The 20,392-nt window shown below is 39.4% G+C and overlaps 1 protein-coding gene across 5 annotated transcripts in view; it reads right to left on the minus strand.

The window, feature by feature from the left end:
* Positions 1-20,392, minus strand: part of LOC128702205 (mitochondrial glutamate carrier 1) — a 205,336-nt gene that overhangs the window by 106,050 nt on the left and 78,894 nt on the right. For all 5 annotated transcript variants that reach the window (XM_070098002.1, XM_070098006.1, XM_070098003.1 and 2 more), the window contains one exon: positions 11,625-11,759. In XM_070098002.1, the coding sequence (XP_069954103.1) occupies positions 11,625-11,759 (135 nt within the window). The remainder of the gene's footprint in view (positions 1-11,624; positions 11,760-20,392) is intronic.

Genomic DNA, 20,392 nt, shown 5'->3' on the forward strand with positions numbered 1-20,392 from the left:
AAGGGGTTTAGTTATAGGTAATACATATTTTAAGAAAAAGAGGATAAATAAGTATACAAGATATGATGTAGGGCGAAATGACAGTAGTTTGTTGGATTATGTATTGGTAGATAAAAGACTGTTGAGTAGACTTCAGGATGTACATTTTTATAGAGGGGCCACAGATATATCAGATCACTTTCTAATTGTAGCTACACTGAGAGTAAAAGGTAGATGGGATACAAGGAGAATAGAAGCATCAGGGAAGAGAGAGGTGAAGGTTTATAAACTAAAAGAGGAGGCAGTTAGAGTAAGATATAAACAGCTCTTGGAGGATAGATGGGCTAATGAGAGCATAGGCAATGGGGTCGAAGAGGTATGGGGTAGGTTTAAAAATGTAGTGTTAGAGTGTTCAGCAGAAGTTTGTGGTTACAGGAAAGTGGGTGCGGGAGGGAAGAGGAGCGATTGGTGGAATGATGATGTAAAGAGAGTAGTAAGGGAGAAAAAGTTAGCATATGAGAAGTTTTTACAAAGTAGAAGTGATGCAAGGAGGGAAGAGTATATGGAGAAAAAGAGAGAGGTTAAGAGAGTGGTGAAGCAATGTAAAAAGAGAGCAAATGAGAGAGTGGGTGAGATGTTATCAACAAATTTTGTTGAAAATAAGAAAAAGTTTTGGAGTGAGATTAACAAGTTAAGAAAGCCTAGAGAACAAATGGATTTGTCAGTTAAAAATAGGAGAGGAGAGTTATTAAATGGAGAGTTAGAGGTATTGGGAAGATGGAGGGAATATTTTGAGGAATTGTTAAATGTTGATGAAGATAGGGAAGCTGTGATTTCGTGTATAGGGGAAGGAGGAATAACATCTTGTAGGAGTGAGGAAGAGCCAGTTGTGAGTGTGGGGGAAATTCGTGAGGCAGTAGGTAAAATGAAAGGGGGTAAGGCAGCCGGGATTGATGGGATAAAGATAGAAATGTTAAAAGCAGGTGGGGATATAGTTTTGGAGTGGTTGGTGCAATTATTTAATAAATGTATGGAAGAGGGTAAGGTACCTAGGGATTGGCAGAGAGCATGCATAGATCCTTTGTATAAAGGCAAAGGGGATAAAAGAGAGTGCAAAAATTATAGGGGGATAAGTCTGCTGAGTATACCTGGTAAAGTGTATGGTAGAGTTATTATTGAAAGAATTAAGAGTAAGACGGAGAATAGGATAGCAGATGAACAAGGAGGCTTTAGGAAAGGTAGGGGGTGTGTGGACCAGGTGTTTACAGTGAAACATATAAGTGAACAGTATTTAGATAAGGCTAAAGAGGTCTTTGTGGCATTTATGGATTTGGAAAAGGCGTATGACAGGGTGGATAGGGGGGCAATGTGGCAGATGTTGCAAGTGTATGGTGTAGGAGGTAGGTTACTGAAAGCAGTGAAGAGTTTTTACGAGGATAGTGAGGCTCAAGTTAGAGTATGTAGGAAAGAGGGAAATTATTTCCCAGTAAAAGTAGGCCTTAGACAAGGATGTGTGATGTCACCGTGGTTGTTTAATATATTTATAGATGGGGTTGTAAGAGAAGTAAATGCGAGGGTCTTGGCAAGAGGCGTGGAGTTAAAAGATAAAGAATCACACACAAAGTGGGAGTTGTCACAGCTGCTCTTTGCTGATGACACTGTGCTCTTGGGAGATTCTGAAGAGAAGTTGCAGAGATTGGTGGATGAATTTGGTAGGGTGTGCAAAAGAAGAAAATTAAAGGTGAATACAGGAAAGAGTAAGGTTATGAGGATAACAAAAATATTAGGTGATGAAAGATTGGATATCAGATTGGAGGGAGAGAGTATGGAGGAGGTGAATGTATTCAGATATTTGGGAGTGGACGTGTCAGCGGATGGGTCTATGAAAGATGAGGTGAATCATAGAATTGATGAGGGAAAAAGAGTGGTGCACTTAGGAGTCTGTGGAGACGAAGAACTTTGTCCTTGGAGGCAAAGAGGGGAATGTATGAGAGTATAGTTTTACCAACGCTCTTATATGGGTGTGAAGCATGGGTGATGAATGTTGCAGCGAGGAGAAGGCTGGAGGCAGTGGAGATGTCATGTCTGAGAGCAATGTGTGGTGTGAATATAATGCAGAGAATTCGTAGTTTGGAAGTTAGGAGGAGGTGCGGGATTACCAAAACTGTTGTCCAGAGGGCTGAGGAAGGGTTGTTGAGGTGGTTCGGACATGTAGAGAGAATGGAGCGAAACAGAATGACTTCAAGAGTGTATCAGTCTGTAGTGGAAGGAAGGCGGGGTAGGGGTCGGCCTAGGAAAGGTTGGAGAGAGGGGGTAAAGGAGGTTTTGTGTGCGAGGGGCTTGGACTTCCAGCAGGCATGCGTGAGCGTGTTTGATAGGAGTGAATGGAGACAAATGGTTTTTAATACTTGACGTGCTGTTGGAGTATGAGCAAAGTAACATTTATGAAGGGGTTCAGGGAAACCGGCAGGCCGGACTTGAGTCCTGGAGATGGGAAGTACAGTGCCTGCACTCTGAAGGAGGGGTGTTAATGTTGCAGTTTAAAAACTGTAGTGTAAAGCACCCTTCTGGCAAGACAGTGATGGAGTGAATGATGGTGAAAGTTTTTCTTTTTCGGGCCACCCTGCCTTGGTGGGAATCGGCCAGTGTGATAATAAAAAAAAAAATAATAAAAGGGTGAGTGGTGCACTTAGGAGTCTGTGGAGACAAAGAACTTTGTCCTTGGAGGCAAAGAGGGGAATGTATGAGAGTATAGTCTTACCAGCACTCTTATATGGGTGTGAAGCATGGGTGATGAATGTTGCAGTGAGGAGAAGGCTGGAGGCAGTGATGTCATGTCTGAGGGCAATGTGTGGTGTGAATATAATGCAGAGAATTCGTAGTTTGGAAGTTAGGAGGAGGTGTGAGATTACCAAAACTGTTGTCCAGAGGGCTGAGGAAGGGTTGCTGAGGTGGTTCGGACATGTACAGAGAATGGAGCGAAACAGAATGACTTCGAGTGTATGTCTGTAGTGGAAGGAAGGCGGGGTAGGGGTCGGCCTAGGAAAGGTTGGAGGGAGGGGGAAAAGGAGGTTTTGTGTGTGAGGGGCTTGGACTTCCAGCAGGCATGCGTGAGCGTGTTTGATAGGAGTGAATGGAGACAAAGGGTTTTTAATACTTGACGTGCTGTTGGAGTGTGAGCAAAGTAACATTTATGAAGGGATTCAGGGAAACCGGCAGGCCAGACTTGAGTCCTGGAGATGGGAAGTACAGTGCCTGCACTCTGAAGGAGGGGTGTTAATGTTGCAGTTTAAAAACTGTAGTGTAAAGCACCCTTCTGGCAAGACAGTGATGGAGTGAATGATGGTGAAAGTTTTTCTTTTTCGGGCCACCCTACCTTGGTGGGAATCGGCCAGTGTGTTAATAAAAAAAAAATGTAGAAAGCTGAAATTGAACATAGAAAAGAGTAAGGTGATGAGGGTATCAAATGATTTAGATAAAGAAAAATTGGATATCAAATTGGAGAGGAGGAGTATGGAAGAAGTGAATGTTTTCAGATATTTGGGAGTTGACATGTCAGCGGATGGATTTATGAAGGATGAGGCTAATCATAGAACTGATGAAGAAAAAAAGGTGAGCAGTGCATTGAGGTATATGTTGAGACAAAAAACGCTGTCTATGGAAGCAAAGAAGGGAATGTATGAAAGTATAGTAGTACCAACACTCTTATATGGGTGTGAAGCTTGGGTTGTAAATGGTGCAGCAAGGAGATGGTTGAAGGCAGTGGAGATGTCCTGTCTAAGGGCAATGTGTGGTGTAAATTTTATGCAGAAAATTTGGGGTGTGGAAATTATGAGAAGGTGTGGAGTTAACCCTTTCAGGGTCAGCAGGCCATCTCCTAAACTTGTTCTCAGGGTTGGAAACTTTTCAAAAAAAAAGAAAAAAGGGTCACCTAACCAGAGACCAAACAAAACATTACTTGTCAATCCTAACCAGCCTGATAAGAAGGGCAAAAAAATTGTATTATGAGAACAGATTATCCAACTTATAAGGTGATATAAAAAAGACCTGGAAAACCCTATCAGAAACTCTAGGAACAAAAAAGATATCACGAAACGGCGCAATTGAACTAACAAAGCCAGATGAACCCCAACTTCCACCAACTGAAACAGCAAACAGACTCAATGATTTCTTCTCCACCATAGGAAAAACCCTTGCCAATAAAATCCCAAGCTCAAATATCCCACCCAATGAATACCTCACTGGCAACTACCCGAACACACTGTTCCTAGCTACGACTAACCCAACAGAAGTCTCCCTTATTATCAACACACTATAAAACAAGACAGGAGATTTAAATACCTTACCACCCTTTATATACAAAAAAGTGTCGCAAGTGCTGTCACCAATCATTGCAACACTATTTAACCCTTTCAGGGTATCGGCCGTACTAGTACAGCTTACGCCTCAGGGTTTTTGACGTACTAGTATGCCTAAATTCTAGCGCCTTCAAATCTAATGAGAGAAAGCTGGTAGGCCTACATATGAAATAATGGGTCTATGTGGTCAGTGCACAGAGTATAAAAAAAATCCTACAGGAAAGTAACATGTGCAAAATGTGAAAGTCTACTGTACATTAATAAAAAAAATAATCAAAAGAATAATTTAAAACTTTTTGATGTGATGTACACTATAAGTTACTTAATGTAGCCTTTGAATGCTGAGTGAGAAAGCAAATAAGTGTTATGTTCAGCTTATTGCAGTTTATTCCATTACCACAACCTGGAGTTTACCTGAAAGTTATTCCGGGGATCAACGCCCCTGCGGGCCGGTCCATGACCAGGCCTCCCGGTGGATCAGGGCCTGATCAACCAGGCTGTTACTGCTGGCCGCACGCAGTCCAACGTATGAGCCACAGCCCGGTTGATCCGGCACTGACTTTAGGTATCTGTCCAGCTCTCTCTTGAAGGCAGCCAGGGGTTTATTGGTAATTCCCCTAATGCTTGATGGGAGGCTGTTGAACAGTCTTGGGCCCCGGACACTAATGGTGTTTTCTCTTAGTGTACCAATGGCACCCCTACTTTTAATTGGGGGTATTTTGCATCGCCTGCCCAGTCTTTTACTTTCATAGGGAGTGATTTCTGTGTGCAGATTCGGGACCATTCCTTCCAGGATTTTCCAAGCGTAGATTATGATATATCTCTCTCCTGCATTCCAATGAGTACAAGTCAAGTGCTTCCAAGAGTTCCCAGTAGTTAAGGTGCTTGACAGAACTTATACGTGCAGTAAAGGATCTCTGTACACTCTCTAGATCTGCAATTTCACCTGCTTTGAATGGAGATGTTAATGTACAGCAGTATTCCAGCCTAGAGAGAACAAGTGATTTGAAAAGCATCATTATTGGCTTGGCATCTCTCATTTTGAATGTTCTCATTATCCATCCTATCATTTTCTTTGCACTTGTGATTGTGGCACTGTTGTGATCCTTGAAAGTGAGATCCTCAGACATTACTACTCCCAGGTCCCTTACATTATTTTTCCGCTCTATTGTATGGCCAGTTTGTAGTACTCTCTGTTCTAGTTATTTATCTCCTCCAGTTTTCCATAATGGAGTAGTTGGAATTTGTCCTCATTGAACATCATATTGTTTTCCATTGACCACTGGAAAACTTTGTTTATGTCTTCTTGGAGGTTAACCGCGTCCTCAGCAGATGACAGCCTCGTGCAGATCCAAGTATCATCCGCAAAGGATGATACGGTGCTGTGGTGTATATCTCTGTCTATGTCTAATATGAGGATGAGGAATAAGATGGAGGTGAGTACTGTGCTTTGTGGAACAGAGCTCTTCACTATGGCAGCCTCCGATTTAACTCTGTTGACCACTACTCTTTGTGTTCGATTTGTTAGGAAGCTGAAGATCCATCAAGGCTAACACCTGCTGATAAAACTATTGCTAAGGTTTCTCTGGCAAGATCTGGCAACGGAGTTTGTGTTGCCAAAGAGCATATACAGTGGACCCTTGGTTTTCGTGTTTAATTCGTTCCAGAGCCATCGGCCAAAACCGAAACCATTTTCCCCATAAGAAATAATGTAAATGGAATTAACCCTTTCAGGGTTTCTAACGTACTAGTACAGCTTATGCACCAGGGTTATTGACGTACTAGTATGCCTAAATTCTAGCGCCTTCAAATCTAACAAGAGAAAGCTGGTAGGCCTACATATAAAAGAATGGGTTTATGTGGTCAGTATGCGTAGTATAAAAAAATCCTGCAGCACAAAGTGCGTAATGAGAAAAAAACTTTGACCGTGTTGTTGGTTTAAAACAGCGACTTTGCACTGTATTTTCGTATGGTATTTATGGTTGTATTCTAGTTTTCCTTATCTCATTTTATAGAATGGAATACATATTACAAAAATTGAGATGATTTTGACTGATTTCACAACGAAAAGTACCTTGAAATTGAGCTCAAAGTAGCAGAAATGTTCGATTTTTGCCAAAATTCAAAAGTAAACAAATCGTGCCACACGTCCAATACACGTCAACTAGTGAGTCTGATATTCTTTCACAAGTACATTGATATTATTTATACCATTTCTACACTAATGCAGTAGTCTGCATAACAGTAAATCTTTTATTTTTTGTGAGAATAAAAATTCATAGTGGAAAGCAAAAGAAATGTAAGAGGGGCCTGGGGATGAGATTAATGAACAGAGGAAATGTTATTTTAGTGCCAGGAATGTCTGTCTTGTTTATTCTGGACCCTATTTGGAAATTGGCATCTTTTGAAATTTGTGTGAAATTGGCAAAATTGCTAATTTTTGACCACTTTATTGGATAGTTGACATTGGTAAATGGGTGATTTCTTGTACTCATTCAATAGAAAAAATGTAGTTCTAGCGAAATAGTTATGATTTTTGTTGACTAGTACACTGGAATTGGCCGAAAATAGGGCTCAAAGTGGGCAAAATCACCTATGCATAAACATCGTCAAGACCGCTAACTTCACGAGAGCATAATCCCGTAAGTTTTCCATCAAATTTCATACTTTTGGTGTCATTATGATCAGGAAAAGATTCTCTCTCTTTTCATAAGAAAAAATAATTTTTTTTTTTCCGAAAAATTTTCGACCCTAAGAAAAAGTTTAGGAGAGGGCCTCTCGACCCTGAAAGGGTGAATCCATTTCAGACACCCAGAAGTATCAACCCCAAAATATTTTTTACCTTAAAGATAGATTTACATGTACAAACGAATGAACATTACACATGACACTTACCTTTATTGAAGGCTGTTGTTGATGGTTGGAAGACAGGGAGGAAGGGAGAGGGAAGAGAGGCTATTGTTTGGAAGGGGAATCCCCTCCATAAGGACTCGAGGTACCAAGTCCTTATCAGCGGTCACTTCCTTAGCCACTTCCCTAGCTTAACCCCTTCAGGGTCCAAGGCCAAAATCTGAAGTGGTGCTCCAGTGTCCAAGAAATTTTGAAAAAAAAAAAACTTACAGAATTAAAGAGTATATTTTTGTGAAGGTAATAAGACAAAAAACTATTTTTTTCTGATCAGTACTTACCAAGATACAGCAGGGGGAAGTTGACCCAAAATGACCGGGAGGCGGCAACATCAGTGACTTCCGCAAAATCCCATTTTTTTATTTTATGTTTTTATACTTTTTCCTTTTCTTTTCTAATTTTTTTCTTTTTCTAATAACATTTGTGGCCTGTGAGACCAGTATAATGTATATTGTATAAGTGTACACTCATTGTATTCAACACAATAACTGCACTAATTTGTTTATCATTATATTGCTTACAAAACTTGTTTACAAGTTTATTGTAAACAAAATGATGAAAATATTAGTGTCGTTATTGTGTTGAATACAATGGTACCATATGGTACAATGGTGCCATAGGGTGCAATGGTACCATATGATACAATTGTACCATATGGTACAATGGCACATGATACAATGGTACTATATGATACAATTGTACCATATGGTACAATGGCACATGATACAATGGTACTATATGATACAATTGTACCATTTGGTACAATGGTACCATATGATACAATGTTACCATATGATACAATGGTACCATATGGTGCAATGGTACCTTATTGTACCATATGATGCAATGGTACCATATGGTACAATGGCACATGATACAATGGTACCATATGATACAATGGTACCATATGGTACAATGGTACCATATGGTACAATGGTACCATGATACAATGGTACCATATGATACAATGGTACCATGTGGTGCAATGCTACCTTATGGTACCATATGATGCAATGGTACCATATGGTACATTGTACCATACAGTCCAATGATACCATACGGTACATTGTACCATACAGTACAATGATACCATATGGTTCATTGTACCATATGGTACTATATGGTACTGTTGTATTCAACACAATAAGCACACTAATATTTTCATTATTATTTTGTTTACAATAGTTGTTTACAACAAAAATATGCAAAATGTTGTATATTAGTAATGTTCTATTATACGTATATTTACAAGCGTACAGGAACTTGACGTGTTCCTTGAGGTGGATGACAAAGCACTTTGTCTCAAAAACTATGGAGTCAGTAGCTAGCTTGCGTCGCCACTCACTCAGTCTTGGCTGGTGTCTCATGCCACCAACACCTACTGACCATATGGTACACGGTATCATATGTTACACGGTATCATATGTTACAGGGTACCATATGGTACATTGTACTATATGGTATAGGGTACCATGCAGTACAGGATAACATATGGTGCAGGGTACCATATGGCACAGGGCACCATATGGCACAGGGTACCATTGTCAGGGTACGGTTGTCAGTCCCTCAGCCTGCAGAAGTTCTGTTCCAAAGTCTGGAACTAACTGAAGATCAAGCGACAGTGTTGAGACTTAAAAACTGTCGGAAGGAGAGGTGCAGAGTATTAGTAGTGAGAATGTAGCCACTGGGAGGTCATGTCCCTCTCAGATCAAACAATTCTCACTGGAAAAAAAGTGAGAATCGTTTGATCTGATCTGTCAGACACTGCAACACAATGGCATCTTGGTACAGAAAAGAAAACACCTTGGACAACTTTTTCAAGTGAGAATTGTTTGATCTGAGAGGGACATGACCTCCCAGTGGCTACTTTCTCACTACTACTACTACTCTGTACCTCTCCTTCCGACAGTATTTAAGTCTCAACACTGTCGCTTGATCTTCAGTTAGTTCCTGACTTTGGAACAAAACTTCTCCAGGCTGAGGGACTGACAACCTCAAATCTACAACTTCAAGGGTGACGGACTGATTACAATGTCTTCACATCTCTACTGCTCCTGCCTACTTTCTGTACTCGACTGAAGAAGCCTACTGTGTAGGCGAAACATTTCGGAATAAAGTTGCCTAAATGTTGCCTATGTGTCTTATCTACCAATTTGTCGGTATTGTACACCATTTGATAATCACCCTGACTTTTTTGGGTTATCCTAGGATTTTATATGTATGCTGCTATGTATGATAATCTATGTAATTGTATTTCTGTACACCTGAATAAACTTACTCAAGTGCATGTGGCATCATAAGTAAGTTTATTTAGTTATACACAAATAAAGTTACATAGAATATCATACTTAGCAGCATATGTTTGGAGAACCTAGGATAACCCAAAAAAATCAGTCAGGCTTATTTCCATTAGGGTCCCTGTACCCTGTACCATATGGTATAATGTACCATATGGCACAATGTACTATATGGTACCATTGTACCATATGATACCACTGTATGACATGGCACCACTGTACCATATGGCACAATGGTACCATATGGTTCAAAACCATAGAATTCCTCTTCAGCTCCACTTCCATCAGTCTTAGAACTGTAAGCTGTGAAGAGGAGAGTCAGAATTTGCCCAGAGAGTGAGTGGGGAGTGAGAGCTTCCATGCCGCCAGGCACAATGAACAAAGCTACTTTGCCAGCGTTCCCACAATGCCATGCGGGCGTCCAGATTTTTTCTATGGTGTTCACTTTGACCACCCAGACCAATTCTCTCAGATGTAGGCCTACCAGCCTTCTCGCGCTAAATTTTATGCCGCTAGAATTTTGGCGTAGATCTACAGTTTGGACTCTGAACGTAAAGCCATAGATCTACGGGACGGACCCTGAAAGGGTTAAATATAGATTTACTTGCTGAAAAGAATGACAAATAATGTAAAGCACTAATAAAATGTATAAATGAACATTTAACATCACACATACCTTTATTGAAGACTCTTGTTGGTGTGAGGGAGGGGAGGCGAGTTTATTGTTGGAGAATATGACACTACTATCAACTCTACAGCTTATTTATCTATCACAGTTCAACATGACATAACAATATTAATATCACAGAAACATGGAATATACTCTTGAATGAATAAAATAAGTCATTATGTATGTCACAAGTGGTTTTGTGTTGTTGGGTGTATAAATGCCACTGTGCATAAGCCATCCATAATGGTGGTGAAGGCTGCAGCTGAGGCAGCGGTGTTTTCTGTAGCCTTATGCAACTCCAACTATATTGGAGGAGTTAGTAGAATTGATGAATCACTGAGAAGGCACCTTCTACCACCATCACTACCACCCTCTACCACCATCATTACTACCCTCTACCACCATCACTACCAACCTCTACCACCATCACTACCACTTTCGTATTTTTCTACAAACTTTTCCTTGAATTATATCGTGTTTCTCACTTTCTTTACCAAAGGGCTGGCACTAGAAGCTTTCTTTGGGCCCATGGTGGCTCATTTAGCAGTCACACACAATAAACAGGTGCCAAAAACAATGGATTATTATGAAATGTTTCGTATGACCTGGCAGGATATGTTCACTCACCAAGAAACGCCACTCTGGCTGAGAATGCATGTGGGAGGCAGCTTTGCCTGCACGCTGGGCACTGGACAGGTTCTGTATGATCGACAAAAATGGAGGTAATCGACGAAAACGGAAGCCAAAAATCAATGAAGAGAGTCAGCCCAAACTAAAATTGGTGATAGCAGAGATCGACGAAAATGGAGGGTCCACTGTATATCAAAACTTTTGTGTTCTAAAATATTCAATATTTAATAATATCTTGTGAATGCTTCTTCCCATTGGCCTCAAAATTTAGCCATGCTTGAGAGGGTCGAGTTCTAGCTCACAGGACTATTGAGGGTGTTAAGTTACAGCTCAGTCCAGGCTCCACTATTCTTCTAATATATTATTATAATCAAAGAAAGCACTAAACAGACAAGGGTCATATTCTTCTAACTAGCTTGAAGAGGTTGAGCTCCAGTATTTAGATTGACTGCTAACTGCTAAGTTTGTTCAAGATGTTGCACTCCAGCTCCTGACACTTGTTTGGTTGATCCATACCTTCAATTACTGCTACTGTATTTGCAAGGGTTGATCTCAAGCTCCTGGTTTAAGTGTGGCGAGATGCAGATCCCAGCTCTATACATGGGACAGTAACAGTGAATGGAATGATCTTTAAAGAACTTTACTGTACCTAAAGACTAGTAGATTTATTTGAAATGTTCAAAGTAAAAAAGTCTGAGTGCTGTAAGGTCAAAAATTTATTGGAATAAATAAAATAATGTTTCAGTTAAAGCTGTTGCACCATTCAAAACATGCACAACTTACATTGAATTATACATGCGTTCACCATTTGGGCCAATTTGTTGATTCTGAAGTCGTGTTTTTACCAAGTCAAGGGGAAACACACATGTTACTCCCACGATACCAGCAATCCCTCCATTAAGGATCTTGGGCAACAATCTGAAAACATATTTGCAATACAATAATAAATTGATAAAACAAAATGTCTATTATTATACCAACAACAAACATACAACAATGTACAATATAGTGCATATATTTTTGTATGTACTTAAATACAGTAGCATCATTCATGAAGATCAAGCTCTGACTCATTATTAACCCCTTCAGTGACTGTCACATAAAACAACATCACTAAGGCCAGGGTTACTCACATAATTCTATGTCATGAGCTCATCTCACTCAGATAAGTTGTAAGCAGTAAATTTTCACCTAGATATGTGTGAATGGGTCTGTGTGGCGAGTGTACACAGTATAAAAAAAATCCTGCTCCACACAGTGCATGATGGGAAAATCAAAACTGTGATTATATGTATGATTTAAAATAATGACTCTGTAGTGTTTTCTCAGATAACTTTTACGGTTTTATTGGTTATTTCTTGGTATCATATGATAGAAGATATGCTACTAAAACAGAGATGATTTTCATTGGTATCAGGACCAAAAGTAGCTTAACCCTTAACCCTTTGACTGTTGCAACCCTAATTCTGAAACTGTCTCCCTGTGTCACAAAATATTAACCCTCTGACTGTCATATCCCCAAATCCTGAGGTGTCTCCTGGTGTCGAAAAACTTTTGAGGAAAAAAAAAAAATTCTTATGAAATGATAGAGAATCTTTTCCCAATGGTAATGACACCAAAAGAATGAAATTTTATGGAAAACTTATGGAATTACACTCTCGTAAAGTTAGCGACCTCGGCGATATTTACGAATCGGCAATTTTGCCCACTTTGAGCCCTATTTTCGGCTAATTCCATTGTTTCAGTTGACAAAACTCATAGATATTTCTTTAGAACTACATTTTTTTCTATCAAATGAGTACAAAAAAACTGCCCATTTACCGATTTCAACTACCTAATAACGTGGTCAAAAATTTGCAATTTGTCCAATTTCACACAAATTAAAAAATATGCCAATTTCAAAATAGGGTCCAGAATGAACAATGCAGACATTCCTGGCTTTAAAATAACATTTTCCTTGTTCATCAGTCAAGTCTCCAGGCCCCTCTGATAGTACTCTTGCTTTCTATTTTGAATTTTTATTCAAACAAAAAATTAGAAGATTACTGTTATGCAGACTACTGCAATATTGTAATAATTGTACAGATAATGTCAACCCATTCATGACTGCATATTAGAATGGCTACTTGGACATTTATTGGACAATGACATCATTTGTGGTGACATGTACTTAGCTCAGTGGTGATGTGTACTTAGCTCTGTGAAGACCTGTTTGTGTGCTCTCTGTGAATCTGAACCAGGATACCCTCTCTTGAGCAACTTTACCAGCAGCTGAAAGAAGAGCTTAGGGTTGCTAAGCTGGAGATACGGCGATTAACGGAGGAGAACAAGAAGATTCGTAGTAATCCTCCTGTTGTGAGTCCCCAGGTTAAGAGGGGAACTTGGTCAGTTGGAAAAGAATCCTTCTTCCATAAGCCATGCATGTTGTAAGAGGTGACTATAATGTCGGGAGCAAGGGGTCAGTAACCTTCTCCTGTATAAATTACCAAATGTAAAAAGAATAAAATCTTTAAGAAAGTGTTCCTTCTTTCGTGGGTCATCATGCCTCGATGGGAGACAGTGTGCTAAAAAATAAAGAAAAATGCTACTACAGGTCCACATCCCTTTATCCGAAATTCTGAAATTCATAAAGTTCCAAAAACCGAAGTTTTTTCGTGGCATGTGGAGCATCAGTCATCTCTACATAATTCCAATGCTGCCACGTGGCAGCATGACCCAGCACTGACAACCAGAGTGGCAGGTATCAGTTGTGTCTTATGCACCTGTTGTGTATTCCTTGAGTGATGGTGAAATTGTTGAAATGGTGTTAAATACAAATAAGCATGAGAATAGCAGTAATGATGATGACGACATTGTGAACACAGGTGAAAAAGTTCCCACAGATATGGTGAAAATGTGTGATCAGTTAATTGCTGGCTTTGACCAACATGCATTTATCAGTGAGCAAGAGATTATGGCAATTTACTCAGTTAAAGAGAGATTGCTTAGGCAGAAACCTATGTTAATAAGAGAGATCACACTTGAAGTCTTTAAATATGCCGTCTGTCAATAGTCTTGAGAATCGTCTTGAGAATCATGTTCCTGGTCTATAATTATCCCATTATTTCATTTATCAATATATTACTCTATAAATAAACCGTAGTAGTATTTGTAGTCTTTATTTATCCCACTTTTTATTTATCCCATGTTTTTGCTGCAGTGTTTATGTTTGATTATGGGGTGCTGCCCTAGACCCCCTCTTCATTCTAAAATTCAAAAAATTCTGAAATTCGAAACACTACTGGCCCCAAGGGCTTCAGATAAAGGGATGTGGACCTGTACTACTACTAATAATAATAATTAAGGATGTGCCAAAGTATCTATCAGCAATTTTTAAGATATCAGTAAAAAGAAGACCTTTTAAAATATTAATATTATGTGTGCTTAAAAATATCAATGTGAAGACTACCTCATTATTGTGCAGGTTAATCACACAAGCAGTAACTAACACAACAAGCCAAGCAATGAGTAATGATATCATCTCAAGAGAAATTAAGTTCACCCAAAATGTACTGCACAGTAGTGGATTTCTTTTGCACCTAACAATGTTTTATTATATTTTTTTTTTATTAACACACTGGCCGAGTCCCACCAAGGCAGGGTAGCCCGAAAAAAGAAAAACTTTCACCATCATTCACTCCATCACTGTCTTGCCAGAATGGTGCTTTACACTACAGTTTTTAAACTGCAACATTAACACCCCTCCTTCAGAGTGCAGGCACTGTACTTCCCATCTCCAGGACTCAAGCCCAGCCTGCCGGTTTCCCTGAATCCCTTCATAAATGTTATTTTGCTCACACTCCAACAGCACGTCAAGTATTAACCCTTTGAGGGTCGACAGGCCCTCTCCGAAACTCGTTCTCAGGGTCGGCCAAATTTAAAAAAAAAAAAAAATTATTTTTTCTTAGGAAAAGATAGAGAATCTTTTCCCGATCATAAAGACACCAAAAGTTTGAAATTTGATAGAAAACTTACGGAATTATGCTCTCGCAAAGTTAGCGGTCTCGGCGATGTTTACGCATCGGCGATTTTGCCCACTTTGAGCCCCATTTTCGGCCAATTTCACTGTACTAGTCGACAAAAAACATGAATACAGTGGACCCCCGGTTAACGATTTTAATCCGTGCAAGAGGGGTAATTGTTATGCGAAATAATCGTTATGTGAATGAATTTTCCCCATAAGAAATAATGGAAATAAAATTAATCCGTGCAAGACACCCAAAAGTATGAAAAAAAAAATTTTACCACATGAAATATACATTTTCCCACACACAAAGAGAAGGATACATGCACAATAGTAGAGTAGTACATGCACAGTATATATTGTGCATGTACTACTCTACTAAATGAAGAATAAATGACACTTACCTTTATTGAAGATGCAGCAATGACTGATGAGACACTGTGTCCTGGGAGTGCCTTTTCCTCCTGAGTACTGTAGGTCCTGTTTGGCATTTTCTTCCAGAACAGGCCTTATCACACTGTGTATGCCACTACGATTCTTAAATCTCTCAAACCAACCTTTGCTGGCTTTAAATTCACCAATATGAGCACTAGTTCCAGGCATTTTTCCCTGTTCACCTGGGTGTTAGTTGACTGGTGTGGGTTGCATCCTGGGAGACAAGATTAAGGACCCCAATGGAAATAAGTTAGACAGTCTTCAATGACACTGACTTTTTTGGGTTATCCTGGGTGGCAAATCCTCTGGGGTTAATTGTTTCTTGGTATTCTCAATAAGCCACACCAACAACGGTGCTACAGCAGCAGCAGCAGCTGACGGTGGTACAGCAGCAACAGACGGTGGTACAGCAGCAACAATGCTACAGCAGCAGCAGCAGCAGACGATGCTACAGCAGCAGCAGCAGCAGCAATGCTACAGCTGCAGCAGACGATGCTACAGCAGCAGCAGACGATGCTACAGCAGCAGCAGCAGCAGCAGACAATGCTACAGCAGCAGCAGACGATGCTACAGCAGCAGCAGCAGACAATGCTACAGCAGCAGCAGACGATGCTACAGCAGCAGCAGCAGCAGACGATGCTACAGCAGCAGCAGCAGCAGCAGACAATGCTACAGCAGCAGCAGACGATGCTACAGCAGCAGCAGCAGCTGTACCACCAATAGTAGCGATACTTATCAATGATCTTTTTCATCTTCTCTATTGTAATTCTCACCCTTATTGCTGTAGGGTTGGCACTAGAAGCTTTCTTGGGGCCCATGGTCACTTATTTTCCAGAAAAAGCACCGAAAACACTGTAATAATACGAAATATTCCGATTGTATGCTTGGATGTTACCGCGGAGGCTGGCTGGTAAACAATGCCACCGGCGGAACATGTGAGCGTGGCTCAGGCCGCACATTGGACGCGTCTCCGAGGAAAATCGGTAAGCGGGTTTTTAAGCGGTATGTGAGGCAAAATTTTTGCAATTAAAGTAAGCGGTATGCGAAATAATCGCTATGTGATGCCATCGTTATGCGGGGGTCCACTGTATTTCGCTAGAACTCCATTTTTTCTATCGAATGGGTGCAAGAAACCACTCATTTATGAAATTCAACTATCCAGTACAGTGGTCAGAATTTAGCAATTTTGCCAATTTCACACAAATTTCAAAAGATGCCAATTTCCGAATAGGGTCCAGAATAAACAAGAAAGACATTCCTGGCACTAAAATGACATTTCCTCTAGTCATTATTCACGTCTCAAGGCCCCTCTTATATTCTTTTGCTTTCCACTTTGAATTTTTATTTTCACAAAAAATATAAGATTTACTGTTATGCAGACTACTGCATTAGTGTAAAAAATGGTATAAATATTATTGGTGCACTTGTGAAAGAATATTAGACTCACCAGTTGACGTGTATTGCACGCTTGGCACGATTTGTTTACTTTTGAAGTTTGGTAAAAATCGAACATTTCTGCTACTTTGAGCTCAATTTCAAGGCACCTTTCTTTGTAAAACCAGTCAAAATCATCTCTATTTCTGTAATATGTCTTCCATTCTATAAAATGAGACCAAGAAAACTAGAATACAACAATAAATACCATACGAAAATACACTGCAAAGTCGCTGATTTATTAAAAAAAATGGTCAAAGTTTTTTTTTTCTCATTATGCACTGTGTGCTTCAGGATTTTTTTTAGACTGTGCACACTGACCACATAGACCCATTCTTTCATATGAAGGCCTACCAGCTTTCTCCCACTAGATTTGAGGCCGCTAGAATTTATGAGTACTAGTACGTCAAAAACCCCTACTCGTAAGACGTACTAGTACGACGAAAACCCTCAAAGGGTTAAAAACCATTTGTCTCCATTCACTCCTATCAAACACGCTCACGCATGCCTGCTGGAAGTCCAAGCCCCTCGCACACAAAATCTCCTTTACCCCCTCCCTCCAACCTTTCCTAGGCTAACCCCTACCCCGCCTTCCTTCCACTACAGACTGATACACTCTTGAAGTCATTCTGTTTCGCTCCATTCTCTCTACATGTCCGAACCACCTCAACAACCCTTCCTCAGCCCTCTGGACAACAGTTTTGGTAATCCCGCACTTACTCCTAACTTCATTATATGTAAACTACATTATTTTGTACAACATAAAAAGAACCAAAAAAGTGAATTTGAACCTTCCTGCATTATTTAACCCCTTCAGAGTCCAAGGCCCAAATCTGAAGTGGTGCCCCAGTGTCCAAGAATTTTCAAAAACAAAATTTGTTATTTTATCTTATGAAATGGAAGAGAATCTTTTTGTGAAGGTAATAAAAGAAAAAGTACGAAATTTGATGGAAAATTGACGAAATTATGCTCTTGGGAATTTTGATGTGTCAGCGATATTTACGAATCGGCGATTTTGCCGACTTTGACTCCCATTTTAGGCCAATTACATAATTCCAGTCAACCAAATTATTAGCCATTTCACTAGTATTACTTCTATTCTATCGATTGAGCACAAGAAATCGCCAAGTCAACTGTTTCAACCACAAATTAACCCTTTGACTGTCGCAACCCCCAATCCTGAGGTGTCTCCTGGTGTCGCAAAATTAAAAAAAAAAAATTATTTTTTCTTATGAAATGATAGAGAATCTTTTCCCGATTGTAATGACACCAAAAAAACGAAATTTGATGGAAAACTGACGGAATTATGCTCTCGCGAAGTTAGCGACCTCAGAGCTGTTTACAAATCGCCGATTTCGCCCACTTTGAGCCCTATTTGCGGCTAATTCCATTGTTCCAGTCGCCCAAACTCATAGCTATTTCTTTAGAACTCCATTTTTTCTATCGATTGAGTACAAGAAACTGCCCATTTACCGATTTCAACTACCTAATAATGTGGTCAGAAATCTGCAATTTGGCCAATTTCACGAAAACTAAAAAATATGACAATTTCAAAATAAGGTCCAGAATGAACAATGCAGACATTCCTGGCTCTAAAATAACATTTTCTTTGTTCACCAGTCATGTCTCCAGGCCCCTCTGATATTTACTCTTGCTTTCTATTATGAATTTTTATTCAAACAAAAAATAGAAGACTTACTATTATGCAGACTACTGCAATACTGTAATAATTGTATAAATAACATCAACCCATTCACGACTGCATATTAGAATGGCTAGTTGGACATTTATTGAACAATGGCATCATTTGTTTACTTTTGAACATTGGCAAAAATCAAACATTTCCCCTACTTTGAGCTCCATTTCTAGGTTCTTTTTATAGTAAAATCAATCAAAATCACCTCTATTTCTATAATATGTTTCCCATTCTATCAAATGAGACCAAGAAAACGAGAATGCAACCATAAATACTATACGAAAATAGACCACAAAGTCGGCATTTTAATTAAAAAAAACGGTCGGAGTTTTTTTTTTCTCATTATGCACTGCGTGCTCCAGGATTTTTTTTATATGGTGCACACTGACCACACAGACCCATTCTCTCACATGTGGGCCTACCAGCTTTCTCCTGCTTGATTTGAAGCCGCTAGAATTTATGAGTATATATACGTCAAACACGGTACCTCGTAAGACGTATATATACGGCCGCGACAGTCAAAGGGTTAAAGTGATCGGAAATTGTTAATTTGGCCAATTTAACACAAAGTTCAAAATATTCCAATTTCAAAATAGGGTCCAGAATAAACAATGTAGGTATTCCTGGAACTAAACTAACATTTCCTCTGTTCATTAGTTATGTTTTGAGGCTTTACAAATAAATTCCATTTTGATTTTTTATTCACATAATGAATTTTTATTCACACCAAAAAATAGAAGATTTACTGTTATGCAATACTGTAATAAGTGTATAAATATCATCACCACATTTGTGAATGCATATTAGACCCACCAGCTGGCATGTATTAGACGTGCGAGGTCGTTTGTTTACTCTTGAATATCGGCAAAAATTTAACATTTCTGCTACTTTGAGCTCAGTTTCAAGCCATTTCCAGTGCTAAAACCAATCAAAATCATCTCTATTTCTGTAATATGTCTTCCATTCTATCAAATGAGACCAAGAAATCGCAAATACAACTATAAAAAACATACGAAAAAACACTGCAAAGCCGCTGTTTTAATCGAAAAATCATGATTTCAGTTTTTCTCTCTCATTATACACAGCGTGCCACAGGATCTGTTTTATGTGGTGCACACATACCACATAGATGTATTCTCTCATATCTAGGCCCAAATGTACCACTCACAGTTTATCAGAGTGAGCTGAGATCATGATGTAGATCTACGGTTTGGACCCTGAACGTAAAGCCGTAGATCTACGGGACGGACCCTTAAAGGGTTAATACCCATTGTGCAATCAATATTCCCTTATACAGGGGAACCTTGGTTGTCAATTGCATTACTTGTCGAATAAATCGTTTCTCAAATGAGGTGTTCAAGAAAAAAATATTGTGGTTTTCATATGTTCTCCTGGTTGTCGATGGACAACGGGAATGGGGCTAAGTGGCTCAGATCATGTGCTCACAGAATGCACACTGGACAATGGGTCAACATAGTATAGCCATTAACTTGCATGTTGTAAACATCTCTTGAGGTTTTATTAGCTTTTTCTGTTATTTGCAATTTTGGTGCAATTTTTTTTTATTGTGAGATAAGCCATCGTGGGTACAAAGAAGAACATAATAAAGGAGGAACACTGCAGCAGTCCTGTTGGCCCATACTAGGCAGGTCCTTTAATCTTTCCCACTAACAAAATATTTGCCCAACCCAGTTTTCAATGCTACACAAGAAATAAGTTTTGAGGATTCTATTTACTCATTATGCAAGTCTCACTCAAATCCAACCCCCTTCACTCATGTATTTATCTAACCTAAATTTGAAACTACCCAACGTTTTAGCTTCAATAACCCTACTAGGCAGACTGTTCCACTCATCAGCTACCCTATTTCCAAACCAATATTTTCCTACATCCTTTCGAAATCTAAACTTTTTTAATTTGATTCCATTATTGTGGGTTCTTTCTTGAAGGGATATCCTCAAAACCTTATTTATATCCCCTTTG

The sequence above is a fragment of the Cherax quadricarinatus genome, chromosome 60 (assembly GCF_038502225.1).
Source record: "Cherax quadricarinatus isolate ZL_2023a chromosome 60, ASM3850222v1, whole genome shotgun sequence".
Classification (NCBI taxonomy): Eukaryota; Metazoa; Arthropoda; class Malacostraca; order Decapoda; family Parastacidae; genus Cherax; species Cherax quadricarinatus.